Source organism: Lathamus discolor, chromosome 4 (genome assembly GCF_037157495.1).
Source record: "Lathamus discolor isolate bLatDis1 chromosome 4, bLatDis1.hap1, whole genome shotgun sequence".
In the NCBI taxonomy this organism is placed as follows: domain Eukaryota; kingdom Metazoa; phylum Chordata; class Aves; order Psittaciformes; family Psittacidae; genus Lathamus; species Lathamus discolor.
Genome location: NC_088887.1, coordinates 111,241,234 through 111,254,752, shown reverse-complemented (window position 1 = coordinate 111,254,752; position 13,519 = coordinate 111,241,234). Strand labels below are relative to the sequence as shown.

General features: G+C 37.2%; 1 protein-coding gene across 1 annotated transcript in view; it reads left to right on the top strand.

The window, feature by feature from the left end:
• Nucleotides 1–13,145, top strand: part of ATM (ATM serine/threonine kinase) — a 63,133-nt gene extending 49,988 nt beyond the window's left edge. Inside the window, exons 51-63 of the mRNA XM_065678645.1 lie at nt 857–970; nt 1,356–1,514; nt 2,614–2,752; nt 3,102–3,184; nt 4,596–4,736; nt 5,531–5,647; nt 7,040–7,189; nt 7,889–8,054; nt 8,924–9,010; nt 9,088–9,202; nt 10,716–10,779; nt 11,448–11,584; nt 11,719–13,145. Coding sequence (XP_065534717.1) covers nt 857–970; nt 1,356–1,514; nt 2,614–2,752; nt 3,102–3,184; nt 4,596–4,736; nt 5,531–5,647; nt 7,040–7,189; nt 7,889–8,054; nt 8,924–9,010; nt 9,088–9,202; nt 10,716–10,779; nt 11,448–11,584; nt 11,719–11,899 — 1,653 coding nt within the window. The 3' untranslated portion in view covers nt 11,900–13,145. The remainder of the gene's footprint in view (nt 1–856; nt 971–1,355; nt 1,515–2,613; nt 2,753–3,101; nt 3,185–4,595; nt 4,737–5,530; nt 5,648–7,039; nt 7,190–7,888; nt 8,055–8,923; nt 9,011–9,087; nt 9,203–10,715; nt 10,780–11,447; nt 11,585–11,718) is intronic.
• The last annotated feature ends 374 nt before the right edge of the window (nt 13,146–13,519 follow it).

The following is a 13,519-nucleotide window of genomic DNA, read 5'->3' as shown; positions in this document are numbered from 1 at the left end:
GATGAAATACAGTGCTGTGCAGTATGCTTTCCTGTGTATCTCCTTAACTTTTCCTTCAAAAATCAATTTTTTCAGTCATTGCACATCAGTTTTTCATCAAAGAGCTATAATTCACAGTGTATTTTAAATTAATTCAATTTAATTTAGCATTTTAATTTAACAAGTCTGTATGGTTAAGTCAGTATGACAATCTCATGATCTGTTCACTGTTGTCACCTTGTTCTTCACAAACCTTGGAAGACGATTGTCTTCCAGCATCCTTTACTACTTTGTTCTAGCTTATATTATACATAATACTAGGTGAAAGGATATACTTTTAGAGTTTCTGTATAACACAGTAGCCAGGGACCAGCAAAGTTCCTGGTCTAGAACCAGTTCTCAGGCTGGTTCTATCATTTCTAGAATCGTGCAGGAAATCTGATAGTTCTTAGCCTGAATGATTGTTTATAACAGATGTCTGTGTAATTGCTTTGTGTTATAATTAACTTTGAAAAATAGAAAGTGTTTCTTCACTCATTTTTAACGAACAATTGTTACATGTCTTAAACTAGATTGTATGTGTTAATTAGGATTGTCTCTTGCCACAAAGAATCTGGAAATGAATTCTGAATCAGCATATCTAAGCTCTGCTCTGAGAGAATAGAAAATAGTTTTCTTATGAAGGACTTGCAGCATTTAGGATACATGGACCAAGATGATGTGATACTCATTGGATTGCCGTTTGATCATACAGCAATGATTATTCCCAGTTTAAAAAAAAGCAAGACCAAAATTGCTAGCCTTTACACCTGGTATTTTGTGATTACAGGGTTTTTGTGTTTTGTACCGCTTTCTAACTGAACTTTTTCTACCACAGAAAAATGCAAAGAAGATCCCTTCATACAAGTTCTTGCCTCTGATGTACCAGCTGGCTGCTCGGATGGGAACCAAGTTGATGGGTGGTCTAGGATTTCATGAAGTTCTGAATAATGTAATTTATGCTTGTTGTATCTAAAGATAAGATGATTGGCTTCATCATGCATACTTCTAAATGATACATATCTTCCTTTGTGCGATTACAGCTAAAGGAGTTATGTAGGTGATAAGGGTGTATTAACAATGAGTGCTGCAAAATCAGTATAGAGGGGACGTTTTTGCTTGCTATTTAATTGATTTCCTTGTTGTTTAAGAGTAGTCTTATGCAGGTATAGAAGTATGCTTTGAATGTATTTTAGCTGTGGAAATGCAATCGAAGTTTTACTTTTTATTTCTTATTAGGAAACTTAGAAGTTCAAAAGAATTGATAATTTTTAATGTGTGGTTTTTTTTCTTCTGTGCAGTTTTCAATAATGGGATCTTATTGTTTTTCTTGACAGCTAATAGCTAGAATTTCACTGGATCATCCCCATCATACTTTGTTTATAATACTAGCTTTGGCAAATGCCAACAAAGATGAACTCCTCACAAAACGAAATGCAATAAGAAGAAACGAGTTAATGAAAAATGCACCGAGAGATATCTCCCAGCTTGATGTGGTGATTACAAAAATTTCTATTCTGTCCATCAGATTCAGTCCTTTCATTTTCTTTTTTAAGGAAGAGCAGTAGGAGGAAAAAAGTGCTTTAATAATAAGAAACCCTGCTTTTGTTCATACATTGGTCATTATTATTGAAAGGAGTAATTATGGGATTGAACAAAACATATTTAACATTTCCTGCAACAAATGAAGAATTTTGTGATAAATGTCCTTGATGTGTGATTCTGTAAAAGGCATTTTAGATGTCACAAAGACTTAAGTGGGTTGATTGTTAAAAATACACAAAATAATACTGAATTGAGTATTTTTTCTGCTTTGAGTGATAACATCTGTTCTAAGTATTTAATCTTGTGCAGTGTATCTTTCATTCCTTTATATGACATTTTTGTGTTAAAAGCCATGATGATGGGTTATAGCAGACTATGGCTTTGAGTTAAAGTTGTTACTGCTTAATTTTTGTTGGAACCTGTCTTTGGAATCATCTCGTATCTAGATTAATGCCCCTTCTTTACCCCATCTCTATAGACCTGGCATGGTTGGTTGTCATTACATTTTTTCCTGCTGTGATAACAATTTTTCACCATGTTTTCATGTGGCCTTTTTTCATGTTGCTCTTAGATTTGTTGTTTTTTGTGGTCCCACTCTTAGGAGCAGGATTACACTGATCTCCACCAAGTGTCTCAAGAGTTAGGCACAGAAGGGACACACGGTCAGATTTTTGCCTTTTGTATACAGGCTTTTTCTTCAGTTGGGAGGAAATAATGGAAACAGAAAAATGATGGAAGAACATCCAAAACTGCCTGTCTCTCTTCCTGAAGAATTTTTGCAGGTTTTTCACACATTGTCTGAACAGATATGCACTGTCTCCATTCCCAGTAGTATTTTACTTTACTCATTATCTCAGATTAGACAACACAGAACACTTCTTCACTTTATTTCTATTCATATCACAAAGGGCTGCCCATTATTGCAATGTCCTCTGTTTTCATGGGATGTGTCTCAATTGTACTTGTTTGACTGCATGTTATGATGCATCTTTAATATTACAAGGTGTAGTTTGCAGGATTTGATGTTTGTATTCCATTGGGGTTTTCTAGGACAGAATGGAGGCTGCTAGCAATATAATCAATATCGTAAGAAAAACAAGAGCTCGTATGGTTAGACATATTGAAGCACTTTGTGATGCTTACATCATATTAGCAAATGTAGATGCTACGCCATGGAAATCTGAAAGAAGTAAGTCTTGGAAATACATTTTTTGTTTTTTTTAGTAGAGAAGTTATATTTTCTTGGATTAAAAAGTATATCTCTAAATACTGATACTTAGTTAAAGGAGATACTGTGCTAGCACTGTGTCCTATTTTTTATAAACTTAGTCTGGATTAAAAGTCATAGTAATTACTTGCACTGTGAGGTTCATACTCCTAGTATGAAACTCCAGAAGACTCTCATTGTCTGTGGTCATCTTCGTCAGCTCAACATAAGTATGCAGTGAGGCTCTGGGTCTCAAAATCCATGGGTTTTGTAAACTTTGATGTATGTTTGTAGTTCTGAATTTAAAAGCATGAATTCCTTTTAATTACAGAAGCAATAAGTATTCCTGCTAACCAGCCAATTGTTAAACTGAAGGACTTGGATGATGTTGTGGTTCCTACCATGGAAATTAAGGTGACTGAAGTTGAAATAAATACACACTATAATACCAAATTGTAGAATCGGCTTCAGCTTTTTACAGTGGTAGTCAGGACATCTATTGCTTCATCATATTCCTGTGTTTGTTATAGGGCAGCCAACCAGGGCTACTTTCCTGTCAGGTTGTAGATGAGGGTGAGGTGATTTCCTTAGATTTTAGAACACCTTGACCTTAAGTATCATATTTGATGGATAGTGTCTTTCTTACTGTGGCTTACAGTATGGTTTTGCCACTGTTATTAATGACTAATTTTTCATTATCAGAAGGGGTGATGAGCTACCTGAATCACAGAGATGATTTGGGAATGTGAATATCCTGGTTTGTACGTGCTAGCTCAGAGTTCGTTCAGAAAGGGGTGAGAATTAATAGATACGCTTCTGCTCCTAAATGGCCAGCTTATGTTTTTACCATTCACTAATGGTGAATAATCCATTTTAAGTGTTTGGTGGGATGGGTGCATAGGCACTCAGATGCCCCACACTCTACTGAGGATACCTACCATTTTCAGGAGTGTAGAGATGTTTTTTGGGCCAGGCACCTAAAATTTAAATGTTATGCAGCCAAACTTCCCTGAAGTCCCTCAGGCTACAGATCGGATACAGATCCTGTAGATTGTAACAGTTTTAAGATTGTAGATTGGGTCCATTTGCAGCCTAATGTAAATCTAATGCCCTCAAACCATACATGAACATTTTCTTGGGAAAATGCCAGTTGAGACATGCTGAGATTCTGTTAGAGCTTGTGCTGTGGCAGTCTGCAGCACTGTGTCCTCTCTACCAGGAGAACAAGGAGGAATCAAGCTCACTCCTTTGTTCAGCATATTTTTTTGTAGACTTAGTGGGTATTATAGAGGATGCAGTGCTCATATTAATATTTAGCACCTGCTATTCTAACGAGGTTTCCAAACACCTTATTACAACTTTCTCTGAGAGAAATGGAGGTAACCTCCCATATGAAGACAGGCTGAGAAAGTTGGAGCTGTTCAGCCTGGAGAAGAGAAGGCTGCATGGAGACCTCATAGCAGACTTCCAGTACCTGAAGAGGGCCTATAGGGATGCTGGGGAGGGACTCTTTATCAGGGACTGTAGTGACAGGACAAGGGGTAATAGGTTTTAACTAAAAGAGTGGAAGTTTAGATTGAATATAAGGAGGAAATTCTTTCCTGTGAGGGTGCTGAGGCACTGGAATGGGTTGCCCAGGGAAGCTGTGAATACTCCATCACTGGTGGTGTTCAGAGCCAGGTTGGACAGAGCCTTGGGTGATATGGTCTAGTGTGAGGTGTCCCTGCCCATGGCAGGGAGGTTGGAACTAGGTGATCTTAAGGTCCTTTCCATCCCAAACCATTCTGTGATTCTGTATTAATTTTAAACTAATTTATAATTTCAGGTTGATCCCACAGGACAATATGAAAATTTGGTGACGATAAAGTCTTTTAAGCCAGAATTTCACTTAGCAGGAGGCGTGAATCTGCCTAAAATAATAGATTGTGTAGGATCAGATGGTAAAGAAAGGAGGCAGCTGGTGAAGGTAGGTTCTGTTACCTGTATGAATTCTGTACCACGAGGAGGCTTTTCACAGTTCAGTTTTCTCAGTTCAGGAATGCTTTAGTAAAGGAAATTACAAAGTAGTAATAAGTAATATAACAATAATTTAATATAAATAATCATAGAATAATAATAATAAATATTTTGGTAAATATTTTTTCAACAATGTATGTAATATACAGTAGCTTACCTGACAGCTCCCAGACCTGCAACTTGTGTGGTCATGTCTCAACTAGGGAGACCTTTTCTTTTGAAATGGAGTTGATTTTATGCCATCTGTCTTTGAATGTAAGGATTCAGCAGCTGCTTGGAGAATTCTGCTTTTCTGTTTAGTATGGGGTAGTTTTGGAAGTTGTCAAGAGAAGCATGCATTGCTACATCTGCATCCAGTAATCAGAGCTGCAGTAGCAACGGCTGCCTCTTCAGCTGTGTGCTGGATTGCTGAATGTGGTGAATGAAACACCTGGTTTTCAGAAGGGTACCGTAGGGCATGTGGGATGACTGAAACCTTAATGAAATAGCATTTGTCCAAAAAAACCAGAAGAAAAAGGCAATGATTTAAGTTAATGATGGTTCCACGTAAGGAGGTGAGCACTATTAGAAAAACAAAGAGAAAAAAACCCAATTGTTAATTACATTTTATTACAGGTGATTATAGTGGAAAAGTAAATTGGGTTTTGTGGATTTTTTTTTTTTTTAATAATTCTCCTGACGTTACTGAACGAGCAGTTGAATGCTGGAAGTGTTCTTCAACTGCTTTTTCTGCTTACTCTAAAGGGACATGATGACCTGAGACAAGATGCTGTTATGCAACAGGTTTTCCAGATGTGCAACACATTGCTCCAGCAAAACAGTGAAACGCGCAAGAGAAAATTAACCATCCGAAGATACAAGGTAACCCTGATCAGCTGCTGCAGCAGAGGAATGAACACTACCAGTAAAAACGTATTTCCTCAGTCTCCTCTTCTTGACATGAAGTGTATTTATTTATGTTATTAACATAGTCACTGCTCCTTAAAGTATGGAATAAACAATACAATTTAATCATTAAAATACTTATTACAATTAATTTTTTCCCAAATCCTAAGAAAAAATTCTGATGCCTAATATATATTTCAATATTCTTCAAAGCTGTCTTTAAATTAACTTATAATTGAAAAGAAATTAAAGCAGGCATTGTCCTTGAATTGTAAATTGCTACTTGAGCATACAAGTTTGTTTATGAATTCTCATTAATTTTAGTCTTGCAATACTCCTTGATTAATTAATAATGAATCTTAGTCTTGTGGTATGCCTTACAGCTGAATCCAGAAAATCCAAAAGAGCCATCTAGGGTCTGTTCATGCAGAATTTGAATTGCAGAACTGTTTTTATTGGAATTGGGAATGCAGCAATAAATTCTTATGGTGAATGCAGAAAATGTGTTTGAACAGGAACTTTCCTCCTTCCTTTTTATGTGCTTGGGATTATAATAATAGCTGTGAAGGTGACCTCTGAATAAGTACTCTCTAAGTAAAAGTTCTTGTCTTTGACAAATAGGAAGTGTGCTCTCCAGAATCTCTGAAGAAGCTATTCTGAATTGCTGGTGTAGTTTTAAGAATTCACAGGTGGAGTTAAGAGTCACATTTTTTTGAATAATTTTCAATGAAGACTCAGGTTTCTATGTGTGAAAAAATGAATGGGGGCAGGAAAAAAGAGAACAGGTGTTGCATGATAAGATAGAGAACTTCATAAGAAAACTGAAGGAAATGGGCAGTAGCATGGTGCAACATTCTTAGCATGAGTAGCTGTCTCCTGAGGACAGGAGATTGCTTGTTCTGGCCAGTTCTGTTTGCTACAGCAGTTGAGGTAACTGTTACAGCCAGTTATGAAGGGCTGTATGTTATGAAGGGTGGGAAGCAGAGATGAGCCTAGTATGTTCCCGCAGGTACCATGTGTTTGCACAATGCTTGTATGATCCCAGTGACACATGGCAAGCTGTGGGCACTCTGAGGTCATCTAGAATACTGATACAAACATGCAAATTGAGTAGAAACATTGTAGTGAAGTAGGCAGTGAAAGGTTCTCTGTGCCAGGAAAAAATGCAAGTATTTCACAGAAAAAACCTTGAGTGTGTTTTATATGTGTATACATGTGTATTTAAAACGTGTATTGTGGTCAGCTGTATGGTTTGGTCTTTTGCCTTTTTAAAAAGCCCCACAAATAATGCATCCATGCTCTGCAGTATGTGTATTCACAGTGGAGTGTATGACCCTCCCTGATGCAGCAGTGGTTTTGTTTTTACAGGTGGTTCCCCTGTCTCAAAGAAGTGGTGTTCTTGAGTGGTGCTCAAGAACAACACCCATCGGGGAGTTCCTTGTGGGTGTCAAAGAGGGAGCTCACAAGAGATACAGGCCAAAAGATTACTCCAGTTCTCACTGTCAGAAAATGATGATGGTAAGTCATAACAACTGCAAAAGTAATAAAATAGCTAGCTCATTCTTTACTGGGGGCTGAAATTTATGGAGAATTATATGCTATTCTTTTAGTGTACAATAATGTGACCAGTGGCATAAATAGACGTAATTAATAGATCTTCAGACTTTTAGTTTAGTTTAGTTCCACAAACCACCTCACCAGACATTAAGAAAAATACAGACAGGTTTGCTTGTTACTTTATAAAGCCATGATGGTGCAAGAAATTATGTCTTTTTATATCTGTGTAGTATTAACAGGATAAAAGTATATTTAATTTTTGCATTGTGCAGCTTGTGCATGTGAGAGTGACCTTCTCACAGTGACATGAAGCTATCAGATAGGCAAAGGTACCAGCAGAGTTGCAAGGGGAAATAACTCTCAACAAGATACATTTACCTGTACATGCACATAAAGTACATACAACTGCAACCAAAGGAAAAGGAGTGTTTTTTCCATGTAGCTTCTGAGTTATGTATGAAAACAGAGTTATTTAGTAAATGTGATAGGTGCATTAGTGATTGTTGTGAAAAAAGACAGTAATCTATAGGTCAGAGAAAGGACTGAGAACAGCATTTGGGGGAGGGGAGTAGAAAAAAGGAATGTATTCCTTTCAGAGGAAGAGGTAGTTACCTTCCAGAACAGTCAGTCATGGGGAAAATGTTTCTTACGTGTTTAAAGGCTGCACAAAAGAAAAGCTCTGAGGAGAAATACATCCTCTTCATGGAACTCTGTGAGAATTTCCAACCTGTGTTTCGTTATTTCTGCATGGAAAAATTCTTGGATCCAGCTGTGTGGTTTGAAAAACGACTGGCATATACCCGCAGTGTGGCTACATCTTCTATAGGTATGATACTAGATTATTAACGCTGGCTTTTTAGATTATGTATAAACAAAGGGTTTATACTACTTCCGAGGTAATGGCTGTTCTGCTTTTGTCACACATAAGCAAAGGAGGAGCAAGGGGCAAAAACAAGCTAGCAAGAACACCAACATTATTTTGGTATTGAAGATTTCTGATTAATTTCTCTCCACCGTCCCTTTCTTCATTAGAACGACAAAATGAAATTCTGTGCTTCTTGGTTTTGTATTTTTAGTGGTTTGTATTTTTAGGTTCTAGTAGGGTTTTGTTTTAACGTTTCTACTGAACTCTGATGTTTTGATTTATCATTTATTCATTTCATCTGTAGCCTCAAATGTTTTAACTGAGTTGAAAAGCTTAATCTTTTAAGTAAATAAACAGTTTAGCAGAATTGAGATGAAAGGTTTTTGTAGGAAGTGTTACTGCTGTCTGTGCCCATCAGCTAATAGGAAACCAGTAGCAGGTATAAATTGCAGTACAGTAATAATAACAAACCCTAATTTATTGTGCACTTGCTTTATGTCTTTGATTTGTTGGGTTTTTCTGAAAGCTGTGGAATTGTTTGCTTAATCTATCCGTGGAGACAAATGGGCAAGAAGCCTCTGGAGTAGCCAAAATGATATACGTCTGTATGAGAATAACCTTGCAATTGCATTCGGTTAACCTTTTCTTTTTGTATTTGTGGAATGGCATATGCACTTTACTGGAGTAGTATGTATACATGGGTGAAGAAATATGCCCACTTTTAATTTGTTTGCATGTATTACCGTGATTCTAATAATCCTCTCTGTTAAATCTTAGCTCTGTTTTTATGGCATGTAACTATGGTTTCAGCACCTACCTTTTTGTTTTAGTTGGCTACATCCTTGGACTTGGAGACAGACATATTCAGAATATCTTGATAGATGAACAAACAGCAGAACTAGTGCATATAGATTTGGGTAAGTGGGACAGGCAAGAGGACTGTATTTTTTCTTTACTTAACATTTTTAAAAACATTTATTATCCTTTCATTTAGGGGTTGCTTTTGAGCAAGGTAAAATCCTTCCCACACCAGAGACTGTTCCATTTAGATTAACCAGGGACATTGTGGATGGAATGGGTATTACTGGCGTGGAAGGAGTCTTCAGAAGGTAAGTGCTCCTGTATCACACAGTGGGCAGAAGGCAGCAGAGTACATCTGGCATTAGGCTTGTTACATGTTAAATAGTTTTGGTGCCTTGGATATCATTCTGCTGATGATATCCAAACTAAATGCTCTACTTTAACTCATATGCTCTTATTTATATAATCAATTGCAAGTTCATTATTGTTACCCAGCTCTTAATATTCTTCACTAACTAATGGGTTATTGTCACCCTCTTCTGGAATTTAAGGGTGGCTCAGTGCTTCCAAAGGTTCCACGGCTAAATTTCATCAGTTGATTTAAACTGCCAGATTTTTTTTCTTTCAGAACTGTACTATATATTCAGAACTATTTCTTTGAACCATTTTGTTCTATCTCTTATTTCTGTTCAGTTTTCTGTATTTTGCAGTCTTTTTCCTCTTTTGGATCATTCATTTGATATCACTTTGCAAGTGCAAAATATAAATCCCACGACAGATTTGAGCTGCAAACCAGAAACATCCCAAAAAGGGCTGAGTTTTTGTCAACTTCCACCCTATCTCCTGGAAATGACCCAAGAGAGCCCTAAAAAGCAGAACATTTCTCTCATTCAAAACATCCCTAATGTTCATGAATATAGTGCTTGCAAACCCCAGGTACTTTGAAAAAGTACATAGTGTAAGCATTGTCTTTGTAAGGTAGTAATTACCATTAATAAGTGGTTCCTAATACTTTTGTCCTGTGAAGGACAGTCACTACCACTTATATTCTAAACATGATGCTGTCAAATTCACAATTTCATGTTATTTTTGAAACCTTTGTCCCATGATATAGGAAAACATGAATTGTTTGGCTCTAGCTGAAGTAAATACAGTATAAAAGGCACTGGTGCAGATACTGTTTCTGCCTCAGCCAAACTGGCTGGTAACTAGCAGCCTAGGTGCAAGGGCATAAACAAGTCACTGCAGGATTGGGTGTGAACAGTTACCTTTTTTGGGTGTGTTCTTATCCTGAAGTAGACAGGAGGCCTAATCCGTCTTTCACTGGAATACCTGTCCCATAAAGCAGAGTTTCGTATTCCTTCCACAAGTTTAGTTTGCTTGGGAATGCATGTAAAATTTTATTTACCACTTTGGTAACTAAACTCATTGGAGAGATTTCAGAAATAGCTCAATGTCTGCCCACTGGATCTGCTCATTTTGTGTAAAGCAACCCCACAAGTCTCTCACACATGCTTTCCTCCAGCCAAGGGTCAGTGTTAACTTGGTTAATTCTGCAGATAGAAACGTATCAAGATAGTGAAACAGGTAATCGTTTTCCCATAGGGAATATAATCAATGAACTACTCACTCTCCTTCTGGTCTTACATTTCTATATTTCTCCTTTTTTCTTTTTTTCTTTTCAAAAATGGAGGTATCAGAGAGGTTACTCAGATGTTAGAAATCCTTTAAGAAGGGTACAAATATCCATATTTTAAATGATAAAAATACTGTTCTATTTTGCCAAAAAGAACCTAAAAAATACAGGAAAATATTTTCTAGATGCTGTGAGAAAACAATGGTTGTAATGAGAAATAACCAAGAAGCTTTGCTGACTATTGTGGAGGTGAGCATTTTGTCATTCTTTCTGATAGTAACCTGCCAGAATATCTTTAGTTTCATCTCTTTGTCTTCGTATGCATTGCTATACCAAATACTTATGTAGGGAGGTTTTATTGAATTTGAATGCAGTAGTGTTGGCCAGATTTGTGAGTTCATGTAATCTTCAGTAAAATTATGACCAGTTTGCATTTTCTATGGGAACTCTTTGTTTCAGGCATATGCAGTTTTCCCTGTTCAGTATCTAAATGCTTCTAGCCATGGTGCAACATTCTTAGCATGAGCAGTGCCAACTGAATTAAATACTCTTTGCATAAGTCACAAAGAGAATTAAAGTGGTTTTTAAAAGCAGCTTATACTATGCATTAAAAACTAATTATGATCTTTAGTGTATTAAAAAATGACCTTTTCATTGCTGAAATGGGACTGAGTGGCAAAACTGAGTCAAGGGTGAACAACACCAATATCTGCAGATGGTCAGATGCAGTTTAATTGTTGGATTGTCTACCAAGCAATTTAGCTCAGTTCTATGGGATTAAGAAAAAACCCCAAACCCCAAAACACCTCCTAATATTGTGATTAGTGTGAGCATTATGAGTGTTTCTCTTCCTGCTGCGGCACTGAACTAGCTATAATGAACTATTTAAATTAAATAGATGTTTATTTACTGTGTAGGTGCTGCTCTATGATCCTCTTTTCCACTGGACCATCAATCCCTTGAAAGCTTTGTATTTGCAGCAGCCACCAGAGGATGAGGCTGACATGAACTCCACACTCAATGCCGATCCACAAGAATGTAAAAGAAAAGCCAGGTGCAAGATTTCTTTCTTACTGTCTGCCCCCTGCCCCATTACCTTGCTTTATGGTTTCCTATTGAATGTTGCTTGTGTTGATCAGGGTCCGTACCAAGTGCACTTGTTTTTCTGGTTTTTCATTCTGCCAGCAGAGATGACCAGAGTTTTAACAAAGTGGCTGAGCGTGTTCTGCTGAGACTTCAGGAGAAGCTGAAAGGTGTTGAGGATGGAACAGTGCTCAGTGTGGGAGGACAGGTCAATCTCCTCATACAGCAGGCCATGGATCCCAAAAATCTGAGCCAACTCTTTTTTGGATGGAAACCTTGGGTGTGACTTGGAAGGATACAGCACATTTTTAGAAGAAACCTGTTTCTATGCAGCAAGTGTCTTAACAGTTCCAGTCAGTATTTCACAGTTAAAACTTAGAGCAGGAGCAACCATGAGGCTTACACTCCTCAGTGTTTGGCGGATGTTCTAGGGTGTTTTTTTTTTTCTTCAATAACCTGTTACCAAGAAAATACTTTTTGTCCGCTTATGTTCACCATACAGCACAAGGCACCAACCAGGGGTTTGATGTTCCTTGTGACCTGCAAGGACTTTGCTTGGGCATACTGGGTGTGTTACAATCTTAAAGCCCCAAGATTCATCACTTTTGTGTACTTGTGAAATAGCTGGAGCCTTGTGTGTAATAATTCTGTATGGTTACGTGACCGTGCAGAATGGATGATCTAAAAACCAGGAGTCTTGCAATAACTACCTAAAGTACATTTCAGAAGGGGGGTTATCCTTGAAAGATAATGCTACAGTGAATATAAAAGAAAACCTGAGAACCAAATGTTTAAGGAGCTGAGGGTTCTTGGGGTTGGGCTTTTGTTTTTTAGCTTAGTTAAATGGACATTTCTTTATACAGATTCAGACTTGGAGTCAAGTATAGTACAGCTGCTTTTTTTTCCTGTTGTAAATTATGTTGGTATTTTATTTTTATAATACTGCTTTAGTAGTACGAAACAATGAAAAACATTCAGCTTTTGTAGCTCAGGCTTCCTTGATAAAATAGACTGACTGGACAATGAAGCTCAGCATACCAGATATGCCTCTAAAGCCTCTAACAGTCATTCTATATCTGCAGTAAACTCCTGTCGGAAACATTGAAGTTGTTTTTTGAGCGTAAAAATCCCATTCTGATTGCACAGAATACATTACTCCTTAAATAAAAATACCTACTGTAATTGGATAGTCAATGAATACGGGTAATAGGAGAATCCACTCAAGTAACGGCCATGCTGGCATGTTTAATAAATCTTCCAGAATCGTCTTTATATATAAAAATATGAATAAAATTTGGCATACTCTGACATTACCTTAGTTTACACCTTATGCTTTTTTACAGCAGTACAGTGAAGAATTTCTGGTCTAATTAGCATTTCAGTGATTTTTGTTTGTACAGTATTCCCGCATTTTTTATGCTTTGTCTTTGTTTTATAAGTTAAGGTCAACATGGCAAGATGAGTCTTTTGTTTTCATGTGATTATGTTTTCATGAAGGTGACATAAATTTCTGTTGATTCTTGGCACCAAAAGCGCATCCTGGCTTTTCTGTGGGGAAGAACTATCGTCCTGGGGTACAGTGGTTTGTTCTCTGAAGATGAAACTTAACTGACAGAGCACATGCTCTTTTGAATGACACTTAGGAAAGGGAGAAAAGTCCTACCAAGCAATTACAGAATGGCAGGTAGGTAAGGACTAAACAAAAAGCACAGACATAAAAAACGTGGTAGTACTTCTGGAAATATTTCTCATGCTTCTTGTAGAGGAAGTTCTTTAGGCATTTTTGCAGTAATTAATACTAGAACTCCTAGGTGACATATAAATGAATAGTACATAAAAGCACATGGCAGATCCTTTCCCTCCATCATGAGTTACTGCTGCTCCATTTGAACATTTTGTCATGCTG